At 39.7% G+C, this 23,827-nt stretch overlaps 1 protein-coding gene and 1 long non-coding RNA gene across 9 annotated transcripts in view; one reads left to right on the top strand and one right to left on the bottom strand.

The window, feature by feature from the left end:
- LOC309659031 overlaps window positions 1-23,827 on the top strand; it is a 157,816-nt gene that overhangs the window by 73,502 nt on the left and 60,487 nt on the right. The window lies entirely within an intron of this gene.
- Window positions 20,632-23,827, bottom strand: part of XRCC4 (X-ray repair cross complementing 4) — a 265,655-nt gene continuing 262,459 nt past the window's right edge. For all 8 annotated transcript variants that reach the window (XM_082458232.1, XM_082458239.1, XM_082458233.1 and 5 more), the window contains exon 8: window positions 20,632-21,268. In XM_082458232.1, coding sequence (XP_082314358.1) covers window positions 21,157-21,268 — 112 coding nt within the window. In that variant the 3' untranslated portion in view covers window positions 20,632-21,156. The remainder of the gene's footprint in view (window positions 21,269-23,827) is intronic.

Below are 23,827 nucleotides of genomic sequence, written 5' to 3' on the forward strand. Positions count from 1 at the left end.
TTTTCATTATAGGATTCAGAGTAATGATGCTGGGTCATTGTGCCATCTTGTGTGCTCTCTCAACTTGGGAAATACTGTAGGGAAGAGTTTTTGTAAAACTTGCCTTGATTGAAAGAGCATTTCTGCTGCTCAATTAGATGCTCGTGAGGAAAAGAACTTGAGACAAGGTTGGGTGTTGCTTTTCCTCCACAGTCAATGCCACCCGACACACAATATGAATCATGTGCTCAGATATTCGAGTAGCTTGTTCTCTTGGTGAGGAGGGGCAAATATATTTGAAACGAATAACGACTAAACAAATCAATGCTCAATGAAGGGTTCTTATCCAAGTATCTGGCCAGATGAAAGCACATAAGAAGCCCCTGGGCTCCTCTGCATGAATAACACACAAAACAGTGCTTCTTCTGGGCAAATCAGAAATGAGTCATGTCTGATAGACGCAGCCCAGTGGGGCCCAGGGCATGGCAAGCAGAAGGCAAGTAAAAGGGAGGTGGGATTTCTGATCCTACTTTTCTGCCCCTGGAAGTACTATCTGTGGTCAAAGAAGGAGAGAAACCCCACTCAGACTCCTAAAGAATTGGCCTTTGGATGCTCTGATGGTGCAAGATCTGATGGTGTTTGCTGTGTTGAGTATGGACTAAGGTGGGCTTTAGCACAAGAGCGTCCTGCAGAGGCAAAGACTGAATAAAACAAGTTTGTTTGTTTGTTTGCTTTTTTGAATTTTTGAATTTTATTTAATTTATTTTTTTATACAGCGGTTCTTATTAGTTATCTATTTTATACATATTAGTGTATGTATGTCAATCCCAATCTCCAAATTCATCCCACCACCACCACCCCCCCCCAGCCCCGCCACTTTCCCCCCTTGGTGCCCATATGTTTGTGAATAAAACAAGTTTGTGTGTTGAAACATACTGCAAGTATTTTGAAGAACAGATTTTTATAAGGCCAACAATTTTTAAAATATTAAAGAACACGTTTTGCCTCCTGTTTAAATCATCATCCAGTGGCTTTCTAGCAAATAACTATAGCAAGAGACCAACCTTTTTGAGTATGAGGACTGCATCATGCTATACATTATATTTCCAATGTCTACGATTTGAGAAAACACACAGTGATCAAAGGCTGCTATTAATTCAGCAAAGCAAGTAAGCAAATTGGTATCTTATTCAAAATTTCATCTATAGACATCTAAAAAAATAGTAGTGTGTGTGTATATGACATATTATTTATTTAGTCTACTATACTAAATGTGCATATGGCTATATAGGCCCCTTACAATAAATTCTGCTACACCCAGGGGCCCAAGACCTACTGGTTGGGAACCACAGGGTAGGACAGGCTTATGATTGATGACAATGAGGAAAGCCTGGGGCACATCTGCTGGTCTTCCATTGGTTTTATCATCATGACCCTCACACTTTCTTCCTGAAACCCTGTACTTGGATTTGTTCACTGAAAATATTTTTTGTATAAACTTCAACAAGTTGGTTATGACTTTCTCAGTGGAAACTTTTTTTTTCATGCTAAAAAATGAATTGCACTTTGAATAGAGACTTGAACAACTAGGAGAAAAGTTGTTTTAAATTCAAGATGTACCAGGTCCACTACTGCATTTAACGATATGTTCTTCCTTAAGGCAGGTGGTGATACACAGTTGTTTGCTGCACGACTTTCCATATATTTGTAATGTCTGTATTTAATAATAAATGAAAGCACAAGGATTTCCTGCATCTCAGTTGTAAAAAAAAAAAAAAAAAAAGGGCTTCCCTGGTGGCGCAGTGGTTAAGAATCCGCCTGCCAATGCAGGGGACATGGTTCCAGCCTTGCTCTGGGAAGACCCCACATGCTGCGGAGCAACTAAGCCCATGCGCCACAGCGACTGAGCCTGTGCTCTGGATCCCGCGAGCCACAACTACTGAGCGCGTGCCACAACTACTGAGCCCACGGCCACAACTGCTGAAGCCCGTGTGCCACAACTGCTGACGCTCGCATGCCTACAGCCTGTGCTCTGCAACAAGAGAAGCCATCACAATGAGAAGCCCGCGCACCGCAACAAAGAGTAGCACCCGCTCACCGCAACTAGAGAAAGCCCGCGTGGCAATGAAGACCCAACGCAGCCAAGAATAAATGAATAAAATAAATAAATTAAAAAATATATATATATATTATCACCACAGGCCAACAAAGTCTACCAATAAAGTTCTTACTTGCTATACAAAGCAGAGCTAAGCAACACTGTAAACCTCTTTCTGAGTGCTTTATGGAATTTCAACTCATTTGTCTTAGCAAATGGCATCAGAACTTGGGATTCAAAATGTGCTTTTAGACTTTAGCCCAGTTGCGCTTCCCTTCTTTTGTGGCTGCCTTGTGTGTGACCCTAAGGACAGTTCTGACTTTCTCACAGGCAGTTTCTCCAGTCTTTCATGGGTACCTTCCTGCAGGTGCCCCCTCTCCCTCCTGCATCAACAGTGTCTCCTTCTTACCATGGCACGACTTTCCAATAAACTTGTCTATATTTGCTGTCTACATGAATTCACGTCCTAGCCGGTTTCATCCCACTCTACTCTGACTTCTGTCCCCGTTGTCCCACTGAAAGTGCTCTTGTCATGATCACAAGCCACTTCCATATGAGCCCAAAGGTCACTTTTTGGTTCTCAGCTCACTTGCTTTCTAAGAAGCATCTGACATGTTGACACTCCTTTGAATACTTAAGTTTGTATCTACTATACTCATTCATTTATTCATTCACGAAGACTTGTTCTAAGTACAAAGAATAGAACAGTGAAAAAGAAGGAGTGGGTTCTTGTCTTTATGAATGACAGTGTGAGAGAGACAGAGAGGGAAATACACAGTTACAATAAAGTGTGCTAGATATTAGTATTAGGGTGGGGAAAACACTGCGTTAAGAAAGGACTTATGAGGAATGCCTAATCAGGATGTAGAAGGGCATGGAAACTTTCCTGAGGAAGTGAAATCTAATTCAGGACTTGAAAGATGAATAGGAGGGGAAGAGAATGGAGAAAGTGAAGTGAGAAAGGGGACCCAAGACAAACAAAAGCGCAGATGCAGGGGCTTGGAGGTGAAGAGAGAATGTGGAGAGATGGAGTAGTTTAGTGCCAGTCAAATGTAGGGTATTTGGGGGGAAAGGGTAACAAAGGCAGAATGATAAAAATGTCACCAGAGGGAAGAGGAATTATATGATAGCCCTTGTAAGACAATTTAAGAAGACTGGACTCTTTCATTGAAGGCAGTGGGGAGCCATTGAAGAATGTTGGGCTGGAAAATGACTGAAGTGGAAGAAAGGATTGGAATGGGGCAAGGTTAGAGGAAGGAAGACTTGTTAGGAGTCTGTCGCATTGATCCAGGCAACAGATGGTGGTAGTATTCGTGGAATAGAAAAAACATTACAAAGGAAGAAACAGCAAAATCTGGTGATTGGCTGGGGCCCAGGATAGGGAACAACATCTGGTCAGGGAGACGGAAGAGTCAATAATAATCCTGGTAAGGATGGTGCCTTTCACCCATCTGGAAAACACCCAAGTAGGAACAAGATGTGGCTAAAGGCAGAAGGGAGATTATGAGTTCCATTGAGTTTGTTGACACTCTTCACAAGCAGAGACACAGACAGGCAGGGGGGACCCTGAAATATACTAGCTCTCCTCTGTCTCTTTCAAGTATAAGTAAAGGAAGGAGGAAATAATGATGATGTCTCTGTTCCCGGGACCCATCTCAGGGACTACATCTGAGTGACCCATGATGCATGACGTGGAGAGTGGGCATGACATGCTTCTAGGGGGAATCTACCTTTCTTCTAAGTGGGAGGACACTTCCCGTGACAGTCAGACAGAAGCCACCGCTCAAGAGCCATGGCTTTGAGAATTGGGGTATCAGGACTCTGCAACGAGAATCAGATACTTAGTGCCAAAGCTCACATGACCTCATTGCCAAGTTCTCAGCAATATGCTTTAACAGGCCTCAGTGGTCATAGAGGGTAAGGAGTTTGGGGAAGTAGAAGCAGCCCTGAAATAGCTACAACCTGAGTGGGGGGCTCTTGTCCTTTCTCAGGGTCCTGGCAAGGTCTAAGCAATATATCCAGGTTTTGGGATCAGCAAATCAGACCAAGTTGAAATGAGTCTAGACAGATTGGATGTATGGGAAGAAAAATATTAACTTTTCTCATCTTAGGTTTGTTGGCTTGTGACTTTTCTTTTGTATTTTAATGGCGCAAACCATTTGCAGTGGAGGTCTTATTTCTTGCAAGATCATCGCTTGTGCAATCCTATCTGGAGCAATATGTAGAAGTGAAAGAAAAAATGAGGAAATGTATTTCAGTCACTTTGAAGAAATCATTCAAATTGCTAGATATTTGTTTAATGCCAATACCTTTCTAACACACTTAGTTGAAATACTGTGCTTCTCTGTGCTGTTAGCGAACAAAAATGAAAGAATTCAAATATTGTGGTGCAAGGGGACCATTTTTCTGTTTTCAACATGAGTTTTCCAGTTCATGTTCCCATTACTTATCATCTATCACATCCTCTGTCTCTCTCCATGCTAATATTTTACACACCAACATAACCTGCCTCGTCAACAGGCTATCAATACACCATTAATTGAGTGTATTTCACTCTAGGAAGTCTGTTAGGAATGCCCAGAAAAATTCTATTTAGCTTATGTTAAGGGTTGAAATTTCTTCTACAAATGAGTAAATTTCTTCTAAGATAAGAACTGTGGCAGGAGCTACGGGATTAGGGCTCATCGGTGACCTGAATTTCTATACACAGAGTCCGGTCAACTTCCTGACAAGGGTGGCCAACTCCCTTCTGCTGAATTACTCACTGTCAGCCATACCAGGGAGTGATTTAACTCAGTTTATAAGACTGTTCCACTATCCTCAGGGGAGTGTTTAGTTAGTCACCAGCATCAGCTTTTGTTGGTCCCACATCATACAGCCCCCATCCTTCCTCTGTAACAGTTTTGGCTGCAATGGAAGTGGCATTTTAACACTAATAACCTGTACCCCTAATGCAGCTATTCTTGTGCACCAGGTGCTGTTCTAAACACTGTTTTACACGATCTCATTTAATCCTCAGAACCACCTGCAATGTGGGATTATTGGCTGCATTTTAGAAATGACAAAACTGAAGTTCAGGGAGAGGAAGACATTTCCCAAGGGTCACCCAGAACTGGAGTTTGAACTCAACTGTTTGACTCTTGAATCTGTCCTCTTAATCACTGGACCAATGGCTTGCAAATCTGTTCCCAAAGGATGAAGGGGCAGAGCTCCAGGATCCTACCCCAACCAAGCAACTCTTCTTTTGTTGTTTTATATACTGAGGTTCAATGTAGAGCTTATTGAAATAAGGGTCCACAGCCATGTTTTAAAAACAGTTCGAAGGGCCTGCATTGGCTCTGTTGTCTCTGGGCAGCATTTGAAGCAGTTCTACTGCACATGGAACCCAGAAGTGCCCGCATTGTGCACCAAAGGCCACTAAATGATTGATGAAAAGAAAAGCCCTACTGATTGGCTACGAAGCCTAAAATCTTATGTCAGTAACTCTGGGTTAGATCAACGAAGGCTTGTCAAACGGATCATATGACAAGACAAAGGGTAGCCCAGTACAAATTAACTCCCATCTATCTTTGGCATCAATTTATTAGCCACTTTGTCATTCAGGAATGTCCCAGGACAGGAGACATGGGCAGGTATATTTTGTTAGTGGGAAGGCCAGAGACAGTTACAACAGTGGGGACCCACTGAAGACCTCATGAGAGATCAAGTGGGACAAATGAGGGAAAAGCTTTTTTTTTTTTTTTTTTTTTCCCCATAATGGGCTAGTCCCACATAGCAGAAATTTAAAAAAAAAAAAAAAAAATGAGATGGCTCTGATGCATTGCAGAGTTTATTTAAAAGGCAATTAATCAGATTTAATTTCTTAGCGGCCACTCTAAGAAACTACATGGCAAGACTCTTTGTAATTTTTCCTAATGACAGTTCTACAGTTAGAAAAACATTACTGTCTTCCTTCTAGAGACAGCTATCATTTCCCAATTCAGAAAAGATGTTGTGAGAATTTACTGTATGGCATGAAAACTTTTTGGAATCAAAGCATCACTATTATCTAATAGATAAAGGAAGCCCAGATTATAGAGAAGTAATGTGTATAAACCACAAACACTCAGCAAATCAAATGCAATGGGATTTCCTGCATGTCTGTACTTCAAAGTTCTTGGACACCAAAAGGCAGAAGCTGAGGAATCTGCCACTTTGATGCTGCAAGTAATTTTTTATATCCCAAGAAGTGAGACCTAGAGCAGACAGATTTTTGATTCTGTGAAAAGCGATCCAATATGGCTTTCAGTTCTGAAAAATAAAGAAAGTAACTACCCTCTGTTCTTCTTGGGGGAGAAATAATAACCTGGATTCAGACACTTTAAACCCAGAGGTCCATTTAGTCACATAAATCAAATATAATCTAACAGACTTCTCTTTCTCTGAAGATACTTTTTGTGGTGGAGGAGGGCAGAATCCAGGGCAGAAAACTTTTCTTTTTCTTTATATAGATTTACGCTGCTTTACAATAGCATATTGTTTATTGTTAAGAAGACCCTCTCAGAACATGCAGGCCTGTGTGTGTGTGTGTGTGTGTGTGTGTTTGTGTATATAAATGCATGTGTTTATGCATTACTGTTCCCATACAAGATCTTGTATCAGAGAATCTGAAGACTGCAGGAAAGTTGGGTATGTCTGAACGTGACATTTTATAAAAGACTTTTGATTGGGTTACAGATGTCCATACTTGGTGTAATAAACGACTCAATAGTCACAGTTTGGGAGAAATATACTGACACTGAAACATTTGTCTGCTGAAGTATATAGATTAAGGCTGGTTCGGGTAGAGTGTGGAGCGTCCCTTGGAGAATTAACACAATCATCCTGGAAAGAGACAGATCCTGGGATATGCAGTGATGGGCCAGGAAGCTGACTTAAGATGACGAGATAAGACGAGGCACTTCTTTTTCCTTTGGGGCCTCAAGATAATTGGGCCAGGAAGGGAGACATGTTAGAGGAGACTCCCATTGAGGGGGGTGCATATGTGTGTGCTGGAGGGCATGTGATGATAAGCTGGTTCTTGCAACATGGCCGCATGTCACTGGTGACTCCCTATAGGTCTGGCTATGGTAATTAAATTAGTCAGTGTGGTGTACTTCCCTTGCATAATTGCCAACTTTTCAGGTTTTCAAGTAATCAGGGTTGTAGCATGGAATGACCACCAAATTTACCAATATGGAACTCACTGGGGACCTTGATAAAGACTTATTTAAAGTAACAGCCTGGCCTCTGCTGCACTGTGGGGAATCAAAGAAGGCTTGATGCCCCTTTTGGGGATGAAGCAATATGGTGGGGCAGTGGCAGCTTCAGGAAACTCATTCTAGGGAGATAAAGGAGTGATCGGTGGCCCACAGAAGGAGGAGAGACCTAAAGTCTGAGCCAGATCGTTGGCTGAAATGATAAATGATGACCAGGGAGGACCTGTAGAGAAAAGAGCCCAACAGTCACATAAGGTGAATGCTCAGATCTTTACTTTGGATATTTAAAGTTAATACGAACATGGCAGTGCAAATATCTCTTCAAGATAATGATTTCATTTCCTTTGGATACATACAGAAGTGGGATTGCTGGATAGTATGGCAGTTGTATTTATAATGTTTTGAAGAACCTCCATACTGTTTTCCATAATGGCTGAACCAGTTTACATTCTCACCAGCAGTGCACAAAAGTTTCCTTTTTTCCACATGCTCACCAATACTTGTTATCTTTTACTTTTTTTAAAAAGAAATATTTATTTATTTGGCTGTGCCGGGTCTTAGTTGAGGCACGTGGGATCTTCGTTGCTGCATGCAGGATTTTTAGTTGTGGCATGTGGGATCTAGTTCCCTGACCAGGGATTGAACCCTGGCCCCCTGCATTGGGAGCGTGGAGTCTTAGCCACTGGACCACCAGGGAAGTCCCTATCTTTTACTTTTTGATGATAGTCATTGTAACAGGTGTGAGGTGACATCTCATTACGGTTTTGATTTGCATTTCTCTGATCATTAGTGCTGTTGAGCATCTCTTCTTATACCTGTTGGGCGTCTTACTTCTTCTTTGGAAAAATGTCTATTCAAGACCTTTGCCCATTTTAAAATATGGTTATTTGTTGTCTTTGCTATTGAGTTGTAGAAATTCCTTATATATTTTGGATATTAATCCCTTATCAGATATATGACTTGCAAATATTTTCTCCCATTCCACGGGTCGCCTTTTCATTTTGTTGATGGTTCCTTTTGCTGTGCAGAAACTTTTTAGTTTGAGGCAGTCCCACTTGTTTATTTTTGCTTTTGCTGTCTGTGCTTTGATGTCAATTCCAAAAAATTCATTTCCAAGTCCAACATCAAGGAGCTTACCCCCTGTTTTCTTCTAGGAGTTTTATGGTTTCAGGTCATACATTTAAGTCTTTAATCCATTTTGAGTTGATTTTTGTGTATGGTGCAAGATAAGACTCCTTTCATTCTTTTGCATGTGGTAATCGTTTTCCCAACACCATTTATTGCAGAGACTATCTTTTCCCCATTGTGTATTCTTGGCACCTTTGTTGAAAATTAGTTCATTGAAGCATTATTAGTCACAGTAGCCAAAATATGGAAATAAAGTGTCTGTTAAAAGATGAATGAATAAAGAAAATGTGGTATATATATAGAGAGAGAGAGAATGGACTATTATTCAGCTTTTAAAAAGAAGGAAATGCTGCCATTTGCAACAATATGGATGAAACTGGAGGGCATTATGCTAAGTGAAATAAGCCAGACACGGAAAGATAAATATCATATGATCTTACTTATATGTGGAATCTAAAAAAAAAAAGCCAAACTCATAGTAACAGAGAGTACGACGGTGGTTATAATAGGCTGGGGGGTGGGGGAAATGGAAGATATTGATCAAAGGGCACAAACTTTCAGTTTATAAGATACATAGTTCTAGAGACCTAATATACAGCTTGGTGACTATGGTTGATAATAATGTTTTATATACTTGAAATTTGCTGAGAGTAGATCTTAATTGTTCTCACTTGAGTTATTTTTTCTTAAGTTTAAGTTATAAGGAATCCAGTTACTCAGTTTTATTCTATTCAGATTTTTGTAATTATCTTGGCACTTTTGGTTATTTCTGAATAAAGCAATTGGTAATGAGTCTAGGAGATGGAGTTTATTGTTTTTGATGGGCACATTTCTCTAGTTTGTGAATTATGGACCAAAAATGGAATGGTAGCTCTGAAAATAAAATTCAGGCACAAAGATGTTTGTTTTTAATCTTCATGTAGGACACTATAACAATATAAGTGTCTCTACCTTCTTGGACTAAAGACATCATGCTTTCCCATGACCCAAAATGGAAAATCATTCCACTGTTCCTGGCACAGCTTGGAACACACACCATGTGAAGGAGTCATAAAATATTTTACTTGTTTTATCTTACTTTTTCCTCTTGCTAGTTCCCTTTATTTTGGCAGGAGGTGGGATGTGATGACCTAAATTAGGCTTTTCCACATCTAATTCCCAGATTCTTGGACACCAGTTTTACTTTCCTACTTAAAGATATATGAACTTCCAAAAGTTACCCAGAAAGAGTTTCACTGAAGGCAGATGTCCTATCAGTTACAGCATGGTCTGAAACAATTTATTTGAATGGGATTGCCATTGCCTTTTAAGCAGATCGGTCACATGAAGCACATTTACAGTACAGTAAGTGGTATTTCCTGAGGTGATGGATCTCCCCTCTAATGGCCTCTGAGCGCAAGTCGCATAAACCATAATGCTTTTTGCACACAAGCCCGTAAATGCCCAGTGCAGATTTTACCAAATAAGCTTCCTTCTGCGTACACGGTTCTAAAAGTCTAGGCAAGCAATTCAAACAAAATTGTGTTTGCCTCTCTTCACTTTTTTCTACGTTTATACCCCTGGGTTTTTGTTAACATTTAAAAAAAGATATTTAAAACTGTACTTCAGCCACCTTGTAAAATGAAAGAGTACATTGTACAGGCACCAAAGGTACACGTCAGTGCTTTTATCACATTCAGGGTCCTGCGCGGCTGCACTAATTGGAAACATGTGTTGAAAATGCAAGACAGCATTTTCAGCTGTTCTCTAATTAAATGGAATAAAATAAGGACTAAACCTCACATTTCTTTATAACAGGCTGCTGGGTTGTTCTATTAGCAGGACTGATGGGCTCTAGGGACGCTGATACTTGCTTTAATATTTAAGACATTCTCAATGACGCTATGGTACGATTTAGCCACATTCATAGCAGGCCTGGTTGCAAATGCTTCTCTGATAAGGCGATAAGGGAAAGTGATAGAAAACCTAATTATTTTCAAGTGCATTGGAAGACTGACTTGTGAAGATTTTCTATATTCTTATAAAGTTCAGTTACTGAGAAAATCATCAGTGAGGTGGAAAAAGTACCTCCTCATGCACTTGCCCACTGAAATCTGTGGAGAAATACTGGCCAAAATATGTATCTACTAGAAAGACAGTGAGAAATATTGTCTCAAGTTTTCTGTTGAAACTTGAAAACAAAATATAATTTGATTTTTCAAAAAGTGTTATTTCTGCCACTTTATATTTGGGGAAAAGGTACTCTATAGCTCTTAACTGTCCTGAGATCAGAATCCCAGGGAATAAAGGGTTAGTTCACAATGTCTCCTTCCAGGATTTAAGCCCCTCTTTCATGATGCTTTATGTTATTTAACATCCATTGAATGGCACCAGTCTATTGAAATCCATGCCCTCCCTCCCCCAGCGAGGTTTGGATCCAGAACAGGTACAAAGTGCTGAAGCCTTAGGAAATAAATGTGAATATTGCTTCCACTAGCGTGGTTGCACCTACAGCCTCTAGAAAGAGGTGCCAGGAGAAGTGAATTAATGAGGACAGAGGCGGCAGCTCCTCCAAAGGTGTATACGAGCCGCATTCTGCAGGAAATGGGAATGTCAGAGCAGGGCTGGGAATGTTCAAGAAAGAGGCTAGTTCCACAGGAGGCTTAAAAATATCCTGAAATCACTCTGAGAGGAAATGATGAAACCACTTCTGCTTGTACCAAAGGCCTGGGCCCAGGCACTAGAAAGGGGTTCACTCTGTTGTGAGCGCGTCGTGTCGCTCTAACAGGAGACTCGCAACTTACAAAGATTATTGGAAAGGTTTGATCTGTGGCGGTATGCAGCGGGTTTTGACAATTTTCCAGACAGGCTGGGAATAGCGTCATGGAGTTATACAAGCCGCAAAGAGATGGGAGACCTCTGGGTGCCTGTGGTTATGCCCTGATGTGCTCCCTTTCAAAGTACAAATCTAATCAGGTCACCCCTTACTTCCCTTAAGATCCTTCTATAGCCATTCATTCAAGTCAAAACCAATAGGTAGCCTGCACTACCCTCTCAGCCTCGTGCTTCAGTTTTTCTCTCTCCCTTCACTGCAGCCACAAGGCACGGAAGATGCCACACTCACCCGTTCCTCGGAGCGTCACACACGGCTGAGGATCCCTCAGCCAACTGGCGAGGCCACAGTCATCCCAGAATTCAGCTCAAACTTCTTGTCTCCTCTTTCAAGTTTCCCTTGGCTACAGCCTCTTCTCCCTGTACTCTCCCAGCAAAATAAGATCAGGTTGATTCTCCCTGTGCATTGAGCACACGGGGCACAGCTCTTTCACGGCACTTACCACACCCTGATTGTCTGTGTACAGCTCTGCCTCTTTTCTTAGTCTAGACTTCTGGACACCAAGAGACAAAAGTGATGTCTTATTTATTTTTCTAGCCCCAGTGCCTGGCAGAGTGCTTGGCACAAAGTGTTGAGTAGACATCTGATGAATGAATGAACACATACACGTCAGGACTTGTGTTCTAACCATAAGTGAGAATTGTGTGTAAGCTTAAGGTACCATATCCTTGTTCAGAATCCAAATTTCAAATTCTTGAGTTTCATAAGATGACTGATACAAAGGATAGTAAAAGTGAAAGTACCACTGGGTTACTATCAGCAAAAGAAGTTCAACATTGGCTGATTGTAGGCAATTAGAAAGTTACTGAATGGTAAAAATGAACTTATTTACAAAACAGAAATAGAATTACAGATGTAGAAAACAATCTTAAGGTTACCTGGGGGGAAAGGGGAGGGAGGGATAAATTGGGAGATTGGGATTGACATATACACACTACTATATATAAAACATAACTAATAAGGACCTACTGTATAGCACAGGGAACTCTACTCAGTACTCTGGAATGATCTATATGGGAAAAGAATCTAAAAAAGAGTGTATATATGTATATGTATAACTGATTCACTTTGCTGTTCAGCAAAAAGTAACACAACATTGTAAATCAACTATACTCCAATAAAAATTTTTTAAAAATTATGAAAGTTACTGATGTCATGTATGACAGGTTAGGGCTGTAATAGAAAAAACAAAGAAATGCCCTTCAGGGACTTCCCTGGTGGCACAGTGGTTAAGAATCCGGCTGCCAATGCAGGGGACACGGGTTCAATCCCTGGTCCAGGAGGATCCCACACGCCGCAGAGCAACTAAGCCCGTGCGCCACAACTACTGAGCCTGTGCTCTAGAGCATGCGAGCCACATCTACTGAGCCTACGTGTCACAACTACTGAAGCCTGCGTGCCTAGAGCCTGTGCTCCACAACAGGAGAAGCCACCGCAATGAGAAACCTGCGCATCGCAACAAAGAGTAGCCCCTGCTCGCCGCAACTAAAGAAAGCCCGCGCGCAGCAACGAAGACCCAACACAGCCAAAAATAAATAAATTTTAAAAAAAAGAAATGCCCTTCAGAAATGTCAATATTTTATATAAAATTCCTCAAGAAAATACTAGTATTTGTTTTATTATATACTTTTTTTCTCTCTCTCACCTTCCTCAAATGCCATAATTCTTACAGAATATAAAATTCTTATTAAACAAACATGGCCTTCAGATGATATATTGTTAAGTATGAAAATCTGTCTCCAAGTCAGAATTTTGACATTTTAATCTAAGGAAAGATAACCAGTTATGGCCAATACAGAAGAACTGCAATTTAATCTTTTGAGGGAGAGTATGAATAAATGAATTAATGAGTGAATACATGAATATACTTAAAGCTCTGGGATAGATTTTCTCTTCCCTAGAAAGCACTTGGACAGACACTTAAAGTGTTTTCCTCTGGAGTTCTTCATTTTTTATATTTCAGTGGCCAATCCACCTCCCTTCTGACAGTCACATTATTTCTTTAGATAGGTCAATACCTTCAATCAGGTCTTGCTTTGCCGAGAAGTCATGTCATCTTTTAAAAATGACATGGCGGGTATGGTGAGGGGTAGACAGTATTATTTTAACATTTAACACTAGGGAAAATGTAACATGAAAACATGTTCCCTGACTGATAAAAACAAGGAACAATTAAAAGAAAGAGATAATAGCTGAGTGGTTCTGCATGAGAAAATAAGAGGAATTAGGGGAAAGCTGAGAAGAGAGGAGAGGAGAGGAGGGAGGAGAGAGGGAAGGGATGGATGGACAACGTGGCAGGAGGCTGGATCCTATGGAGACAAGTTGCCAATGGGAGATTCATGAGTAGGAAAGCCAGAAGACTTTACAGAGTTATGGTAAAATCAAATATAAGTGCTCATTTTGAGGTAAACTGCCTCTCTCTGACCCACACCTTCAATAAATTCTGCTATACACAGAGATTTCTCAGTGCTTTTGTCATGTAAATCAAAGAAAATGAAGTGAGTTCCATGGCTGAGTTGGCATGGATGGGAGAAAAAAGAAAATTGGGGTTGATAAAACATGAGGCTCAGCCCCACAGAATTCAGAGCAGAGGTAGCCATGAAAATAAATCCCGCAGGAATTCACAAAATTCTTGGGAAGAGCATCAGACTTTAGAACGGATCAGGGACAAGGAGCTTGAGCTATTAAATTTCAAAGAGAGGGTCAGTGTAGCTGATAATCTGGTGGTACATAACTGGGCTGATTCATTATGTGCAACACAACCATCACAGGACAGAACAACAGTAAGAATCATACGATCTTCCATATGTGCTTCACTTACTGTGAAGCAGCCACTGTGCTAAATGCTTTATCTGCATTATCTTACTTAGTTCTCAATGTATGGATAAGAAAGCTCAAGTTCAGAGAATTTGCCCAAGGTTAGACAGTTAACAGCTGGCAGACACAGAGTAGAAACCTGGCTTAAGTCCCCAAATTCACATTCCTAATTCCTATTTATTCTATGATCAGATTCTAGCCAGAAGACACCAGATTTTTGTGCCGTGTATATACTGAAAGCTATTACAAATGCAAAATTGTCTTTGTTATTCTACGTGATTGTTTTAGTCAGCGCTTATCAAAATACAGTTATATAACAAACGATCCCAAATCTCAGTGGCTCTGAGTAGCAAGCAATTATTCTCATGCTCACAATCAGCACGGTTGACTATAGTTCAGTTTATCTAGATTGGGCTCAGATGGAAGGCTCTTCTCTAGGTTTCAGGGTAGTGAGCTTGGCTCCAGCTTGGCACTGAGTTCAATTCCGCTCTGTATCTCACGAGGGGCCCAGGCAGGAAGGGTGGCAGCTACCTGGGGCGTGTCTGTCTCATGGCAGAGATCAGCATCTCCCAAAGCGAAAAGCAGAAACATGTAATGCCTCTTAACTCCTGGGCTCAAAAACGTGTATATTGTTATTTCATCCAAATTTTATCAGCCAAAGCAAGTCAACTGAGTGGTGGTGGTGAAGAGCAAAAATTTATTGACAATATTTTAATCTTTCACAGTAATCTAATTACTCCTCTGTAAACTTAGTTCCTCAGAGAGATACATTATATCTCTTAGGGCAGTGGAACAAGATTGTTTCCAATATTATTTAGTAGGGGCTCTAGAAAATTTCACATGCTTGAATTCCCTAAATGTTTGCAAAGCATAAGGACAAAACCATCTCTTTCAAGCCTACTTCTCTCATCATCTCTACCACCATTTTGTCCCAGTAGGGATTCTAGAAGTCTCATGAGGTTTTCAATTAGATCATTTAGGAGAGGCAGGGAGGGAGGGAGGGAGAGAGAGAGAGAGAAAGAAAGAGGGGGGGGGGAGGGAGAGAGGGAGAGAGAGAGAGAGGCAGGGAGAGAGAGAGAGAGGCAGAGAGAGAGAGAGAGAGAGGGAGAGAGAGGGAGAGGGAGAGAGGGAGAACCCACCTTGCTGTACACCAGAAACTAACACAACATTGTAAATCAACTATACTTCAATAAAAAATAAATTTAAAAAAAAGTAAGTGTTTCAGGACTAACCTACATTCTATTTACCGGAACAGTGGCCACCAAAATTGCTCCTGCCATTAATAGGAACATCTACTGTCAAGAAGGAAATCTCTCTCTTTTTTCTGTAGAACCAAGAGCCTTTACTCAGAAAGCATAGTTCTCAGTGAGATTGTGAGATGAGAGTTTAGGATGAAGGGCCTCCAAAAGAGAGAAGAAAAACCAACATATGAACAATAAAATTCATATTGAATTTTATTCTAATAGAGGAGAGGAAAATCAAAAAGTGAGGATCATAGTTGGTAAATGAGAGGGTATGTGGATATTTGAAAGGGAGAAAATGAGTAAAAGGGAGGCTGGAGAGTGTTTCAGGTTGAGTAGGTAAAAGAGAGCTGGAAGACAGGACAGGAGATGGTGGATGGTCAGTTAACCACAAAATGCTTGCCTGTCATGTATTTTCCAATGTATCCTTTTGCAGTTATTAAAATAGAGGAAATCATTTCAGGTTTGAGCACAGAACACTTGCAAATGAAATCTGCCCTCCTGAGAAGCATTTACTAGAAGCTGTCAGATCAGCAGTGAAAAGTTTTAACTCAGACAATAGCTACACACGGATGCATGAATAGTTCTTTTGTGACTATATGATATTTTTTTAATTTCCTGATTTATAGGTAAGTTCATGAGGCCCTTCATGAATTTAGATGTCAGCTAGTTAATTTCATTTTATTAAAAAAGGATTCTATACAAATATAACTGAGTAAAAGAATGAGAGAGACACAAAAGGATGAGGGTTGGCTGCTCCTCTGGGAAATGTCTGCTAAGGGGCCTACTGACTGGCCTTCCTTTCCCATTCCCAGATGCCCAGGAAGGGTTCCATGACCTGAAGTTTTCTGGCAGCCCATACCTTCCCAAGGAAGTGCCAGTTAGAACTGTGGAGCTCAATTCTCTCCGTATCTTTATTATATAACTTAGTTTCACACTCCTAAATGCTCCAGGCCGACATTACTCCTGGGATACCTTTTAACTTGTCTTCTTCATTCGGATGATTCACAATTACAAACTTGGAAATTAACCTCACACCTGATCCCCCAGGACCTTCTGTACGCTCCTCTGACCTGGAAGACAGCTTCACCCTCAGCTGACTCTCCCCCAACCCCTACCAATTTCTCTTCAGCCCCCAACTGGATCCTTTACCTTCTATGGAGCCTCACCCACAACTTTAAGTTTTTTATCCTTCTCTTTAAGCCACTTATCCTACTACTCCTTGATATTATAGTTCACCATACAGCGGCTTCGAGCCCCAATCTCAACCCCACTCTCATATACTCACTCATATACTCCACTCTTGGAGAGCAGACCCCAAATTTCACGTCACTATAAACTCCACAGTAACAGAGCAGTTGTATTATTCATTGCCTCACCTAGTGCCCAGAACAGAGATTGATGCAAGCGCTTAACAAATATCTGGTGAATGGATGGATTTATCCTTAAATTCTCCACATGGCTCAGTTCTGTATTTTGTGCATAACTAATCCCTTATAAACATTTGTTGAAACAAACTTACCCAAGAGCTGCTTGGCTCCAAAACATGGGATCTAGTATTTTATAAATTTGAGTTATGCACCACTAAGAAAAAAGTTTTAAGTAGTTTCCTGACCTTTTTAAAACTACATAATAAAGACGTCTCTTCCTGGGATGGGATTTTTTTCTTCCATGAACTTCCCTAATGAAGCCTGACCCATACCATCTGACGCCAGGGCCAATCATTATAAATCTTAAGCTGAAAAAACCTTCAGACATGCTATCACCTTGTTTTAGAAGTGAGGGCACCGAGATCAAAAAAGCCATGCTGCTAGTGGGAAGCTGCTGCATAGCACAGGGAGATCAGCTCGATGCTTTGTGACCACCTAGAGGAGTGGGATAGGGAGGGTGGGAGGGAGGCTCAAGAGGGAGGGGATGTTGTGCAGTGGAAACTAACAGAACATTGTGAAGCAATTATATTCCAATGAAGGTATTAATTAAATAAATAAATGAGAATAAAATCATATTCATAATCATTATCAAGAAAATAATTTAGAAAACAAAAAATGAATTGGTAGACTGAAACAAAATCATAACCATCACATCAAACTAATTGCTAATGGCCTAAACACCATCTACTGATAGAGATGAACAGAATGGGTTTTAAAAAAAACTTAATTTTATGCTTCCCACAATAGAACTTAAAATATTATAGGTTAAAACTAAATTGACAGAAAAAGATGTAAAATTCAAATAGTAATAATAAGGCTAGAGTCTTTATATTAACATCAAATAAAATCAATTTCAAAACAAAATACATTTCCAGAAGTAATAATGCTGAAGATGTCAAAGGTATCTTAACTGAACAAATGTTTGAAATACATGAAGCACCTGTCTGGTGGCAAGCCAGCATGTGTGCACTCCTTAAGAAGGAGTCCAGGCTTCTCCAGCCTTTCTATCTGTCCCAGAGGTTCTTCAACCAGCCAAGGGTGCTGGTCTCCTACATAGGACCCGGGAACTGACACACTGGGTCTGTGGCTCTCGACCCACCCACTCCCCAGGGAGGGTGCCCACCCATACGATCTCCCTTTTTCTCTGAATCCCCTCACAGGAGCACAAGTCCTGACCCAGTTGCTTTTCTTTCCATTTTTCCCAATTATGTGTCTATCTATCTTACAGCCTTGGTTGTACAGGAGTCCTTATGCCAGCACAAGGACAATATGGCATAGTCCTTATGCCATCCTAGTATGTGTGAACTGGTTTCAATATAGTTTTTTTTAAATTGGAGTATGGTTGATTTAAAATGTGTGTTGGTTTCTGCTGTGCAACAAAATGAGTCAGTTATATGTATACATATACCCACTCTTTTTTAGATTCTGTTCCCATGTAGGCCCTTACAGAGTATTTAGTAGAGTTCCCTGTGCTGTGGGTAGATCTTTATTAGTTATCTATTTTATGTATTGGGGTTTCAATATAGTTTTGATTTGCATTTCCCTAATGAGTGATGAAGTTGTGCTTCTTTTCATGTGTTTCTTACAATTTTTATATCTTCTTTATAAACATATCTATTCAAATCCTTTGGTAATTTTCCCACTTTATCAAGGTATAATCGGCAAATAAAATTGTATATATGTTAAAAAAAAAAAAAAAGCCATGCTGCATTATAACTCAATTCTTGTGCCTTCCATTTCAGTGCCTTCCACAACAATCTATTTTAGAGTATAGACAATGGAAAAATGTGGGGAAAAAAATCATGGAATGGAATGATAGAATCTGGACATCTTAACCAAATCTATAGATATCTGTCTATAGAGGGCAAGAACTATAAAACCACAAGAGATAGAAAAGAGGAAACTATGATTATGGGCTTACTATGTTCTGTTCTAACCAGCTGAATTAATCTGACACATAGCAGTGGTTGAAAAGATCCACTGCCCTGAAAAAATACAATACAAATGACCCCTGAACAACATGGGGGATAGGGGTGCTGACCCTTCAGATAGTCAAAAATCTGAGTATAATTTATAGTCAGCCCTTCTTATCTGTGGCACCTCCATATCTTCAGACCCTCCATATCTGCAATTCTGTATCTGAAGACTCAACCAACTGCAGATTGTGTAGTACAATATTATTTACTATTGAAAAAAATCCGCTTATAAGCGGACCTGCGTAGTTCAAACCTATGCTGTTCAAGGGTCAACTGTACCATGAACTTTATAGATTCTCTTGTTATGATTACTTAGGAAACACTTTCCATGTATCCCTTTCTCACCACTAGTGAGTTAACAGCCAAAATTCTGTTTTCTTCTTCTTCTCTTTCACTTAAAAAAAAAATATATATATACATATATATAACATACACATATATACATACATATATACACTAATGTATGCTAATTTTGGTTAGTCATTTGTGGTCTATTCAGATGTGGTAGCATTATCTTGAGATTCTGGTACTTTATGTACACAATCTCCTTGGAAAGATCCAAGGTAAATCTTGGATTATATTAATTCATTATTATAGTGAATTTCCTAGGTGACTGAGTAGAGTTTTATAATTATATTTCACATATTTATATTTACATTTAATTAAAATTTTTCCTCTTAAATGGAAGCTAGTATAGAAATAAAAATGCAGTAAAATTTCTATTTAAAATATTTTGTTGTTCCATTGACTTAATAAAATCCTATTTCTGATATAAACAATAATGTATAACTTCCTTCTCATTCTCTCTCTGTAGTCAAGCCTATGTGTAAACATATATGTATATTTATTTATAATTAATCACAAAAGGTAGTTGAGCTTTCTGAACAACTATTTCTTTGTATCAAATCATCAAGCTAAATTTCAATCTTTTAATGAGTTTCTTTTCAAAGTGATCTAGTAACTTAAAGAAACTAGATGATTTGAGGGGCTACTGCGTGATAGACATGCATTTATTCCTTCAACGAACACTTACTAAGTCTCTATGAATCCAGCCCTGTCCTAGGTACTGGCAGGTAGAGAGATAAACCAGATGGCCATGCCTCTGCTATGATGGGGCTTACTTTCTATGGGGAGACAGAGAGATGGGGGTGGGGGGGGAGGGGAGGGGAGAGAAAGAGAGAGAGAGAGAGAGAGAAAGAAAGAGAGAGAGAGAGAAGGGAAGGGAAGGGAAGAAAGGGAAGTATTTTAAGTTTGGAGATATTAGCATATAGACGGTATTTAAAACCACAGATAACCTAGGGAGACAATGTAAGTAATGAAAAGAAAAGGCTAAAGATTAAGCCCAGGACACTGAAACTTTTAACTGTTGGACAAGGAGAAGGACTCAGCCAAGAAGTCTAAAAAATTAGTGGCCAGAATGAAAGAGAAATACAAACAGCATATGTTATTGCAAAAGTCAAGTGAAGAAAATGTTTCTTAAGGAGAAGTGATTGGCTCTGTCAAATGTTTTGCTGAGAGGCTTAGTAAGATGAGGACTGGGAATGGACCAACTAGCAACATGGTGGTCATCGTTAACTTGAGTGGCATGGAGGGAATGGATGTTCAGCTGGATAGAAGTGAATGAGAGGTCAGGAAGTAGAAACGATGAATATTTAAAAAAAAAATCTGTGCCAGATGTAAATGGGGATAGATAAGTGGATTCGACAAGGTCCTTGTCTTCAAAGAGGGCCCTTGCACCTATAAGATAAATCTTTTATCAACAATCTCTGAAAAACACGCTTTGATATAAAACAGGGTTACATTTATATTAATATGTATTTTATAAAGACCTGTTACTATATTGCAGGAAAAACTTAAACTAAATAACATATTTTATTAAGAACACAAAATCTTCAATCAAAAGTTTTATCATCAGATTTTCAGGTTGGTTGTGTACAAACTAAAAATAGATTTTACACATCATTCCACAAATTAAAATGTTCAAACATCAGTGTTCAGAATATGACTATTCAAAAAAGAATTTGTAGATATTTTCTTTGTCCTATTTTCAAAATCTTCTGAGACAGAATAGATAGCTACTACATATAATATGTGTGAACTGAATAAGGTAAATGTGACCTTTGCAACAAAAAGGTCTGAGATTTTATCTAATTATAGGCATGCTGAATGAATAGTTTAGAATAATGCACTACTGTCATCAAATCATATCTTCATATACATGTGTAATCCATTTTGCATAATGGTTTCAGCTCAGTGTGTATGTAATTACATTGTAAAGCACACTCAGAGCTGCTGCTGAGTTGAAATTTTTCTTTTGCCGTTTAAGGAAATGAATAGAAAACACAGTCTTGTGAACATCAAAGTACTTTTTGAGACAATTAAATCTTATCAAAGAGGTCTCCTGGACTACTGTTTCTTAGAGTTTCTAAAGACATGTTTTCAGCTGGGCTGTGATCCTTTTTCAGCATCTCAGGTAGTGGAGGATCAAGCCTAGAGTAAAAAGAAAAATCAAGATAATTTTATTTTGAAAAACTACATACAGAGTAAAAGACAATTAAGAGATACATAAGTGAAATAAAAGTTAAACCCTGTTTCCAAACTTCTGCATTAACATAAAGAGAGATGAAAGGCATTTAATTTCTTTAACTGCTTTGGAATTAATCGGCCTCTATTCTGAGCTAACGAAAATTCAAGGGCCTACAACAATATTCATAATTAAGGTCAAGAAATAAAATATCCTCTGGGCTGTACTTTTATGCCAAGATACTGAAGATCTCTCAAGCCATTTCTTTAATAATTCCATCACAATTTATACTTTCCTTCGGCTCCCTTAAATTCTAACTATTAACATTCATTTGAATCTCAACAGCAGGAAGTTCTGATCACATAAATTTATTTTAGTGGTCATTTGATTGTAAGTGTGTATATAATGATTTCACATTTTTAGCAGTTGTTGATGAAATGCTGTTGGTCCACATTAATTTACTGAATCTACATATCTTCATTTAGTAAGTAAATTTACTCAGTTTCAGTACTGTAGTTACTACATCAAGGGACTGATCTCTATATTTGTGTAAATGTTCTCTGAGTCCTAGGATAAAAGGCATGATCACTAACGGATAATTGGTCTTTCAAAAATGGTGAGCTGGAGGGTAACAGAGCTCAATCAGAAGAAGACCTTAGGGGGCTTCCCTGGTGGCGCAGTGGTTGAGAATCTGCCTGCCAATGCAGGGGACACAGGTTCGATCCCTGGTCTGGGAAGATCCAACATGCCGCAGAGCAACTACGCCCGTGAGCCACAATCACTGAGCCTGCGCGTCTGGAGCCTGTGCTCCACAACAAGAGAGCCCTCGATAGTGAGAGGCCTGCGCACCACGATGAAGAGCGGCCCTCGCTCGCTGCAACTAGAGAAAGCCCACGCACAGAAACGAAGACCCAACACGGCGAAAAGTAAAAATAAATAAATAAATTAATTTTAAAAAAAAAGAAAAAAGAAGAAGACCTTAGGAATGTATATTTATCCTTGTATAAACCTTGTCTGAATCAACCCAGTAATCCTCAGTAAAATACCCATATTTCCAACTACAAAGTCAGAAGCATCATAGCAGTTTGGTACAGCTAAAAAAGAATAGGACTTGAGGGACCTCCCTGGTGGGTCAGTGGTTAAGAAACCACCTGCCAATGCAGGGAACACGAGTTTCAGCCCTGGTCTGGGAAGATCCCACATGCCGCGGAACGACTAAGCCTGTGTGCCACAACTACTGAGCCTGTGCTCTAGAGCCTGTGAGCCACAACTACTGAGCCCGCATGCCACAACTACTGAAGCCCGTGCGCCTAGAGCCCAGGCTCTGCAACAAGAGAAGCCACCGCAACGAGAAACCCGTGCACCACAACGAAGAGTAGCCCCTGCTCGACGCAACTAGAAAAAGCCTGTGCGCAGGGACGAAGACCCAACACAGCCACACACACACACAAAAAGAATAGGACTTGAAGTCAGGACACATAGGGTTTAAATCCAGGTCTATTTCTTATTAGCCATGTGACTTTAGGCAAGTCATTTAACCTAACTGGACTTCTGTTCTCTCACCTCAGAGGTGGTCTAAAGATTAAATGAGATGTTATAAATGAAAATGCTTGTAAATTCCCACAAAACATTTGGAAACTATTATTATTAGCTCCTAATATTGCATAAATTACAAAAGAGCTCCTGCTAATAGTTTCTTTAATTTAAAAGACTAACCAACTAAAGATCCCCAAATGTTGTTTAGATTATGAGTACTTCCAAAAGCCTGCACCCATGCTTAGTTGCACAGATTATTAAAAATGAATCCACCACAGGGTCCTCCTTGGCCTCATGACTGCATACAATTAACCATGGTTGGCTGCTACTAGGCCTGGGACATGTTCTGTCTTATCCTGAGCAAGCCAAGTTCAGATAACACAACCCTCACAGGAATGCGGAGGTGCTAGGCATTAATGCATTGTCAAGATGACAAGTACTACCCTCTGGGAGTTTCAATGTTAAAATTAACAATAAATACTGACATAATTACTGTAATATGTAATTAAATATCTAAAAATATATTCCATAGAAGGAGAAAATGATACAGTACAGAAGTATAATTATTACATGCATAAGTTTTCAATGTCAACTCAAAACACATTATACATCTTAGAACTGCTTTTTCTCCTCCTAGCAAAAGAGAGAATTGAATTATTTCAATCAAAAAGCCAGATATGGAAAAACCTCTGTAATTTCATTCGTCATCTAGACACTGTACAACCAGAACACAAAGAGTGATCAATTTAGTTAAAAAAAAATCAGCATAAGACAAAAGGACCACTCTGAAGTGACAAGTCTGAAGGGACTAGATCCCTGGTTCTCCATTTAAGATTCCCATCTCTTTCTAAAGTCATGGGGAGCCTAAGATATAGATTTTGACTCTTTTGCTCTTAGTGTCTAGTACATAATAGGTGCTCAATGAAAGCTGTTCCATGAATGGAGATCATTGTTCTACAGCTTTCATAACTGTGGCAAGTCAACAGAGT

The sequence above is a fragment of the Balaenoptera physalus genome, assembly GCF_965194825.1.
Source record: "Balaenoptera physalus genome assembly, chromosome: 3".
In the NCBI taxonomy this organism is placed as follows: Eukaryota; Metazoa; Chordata; class Mammalia; order Artiodactyla; family Balaenopteridae; genus Balaenoptera; species Balaenoptera physalus.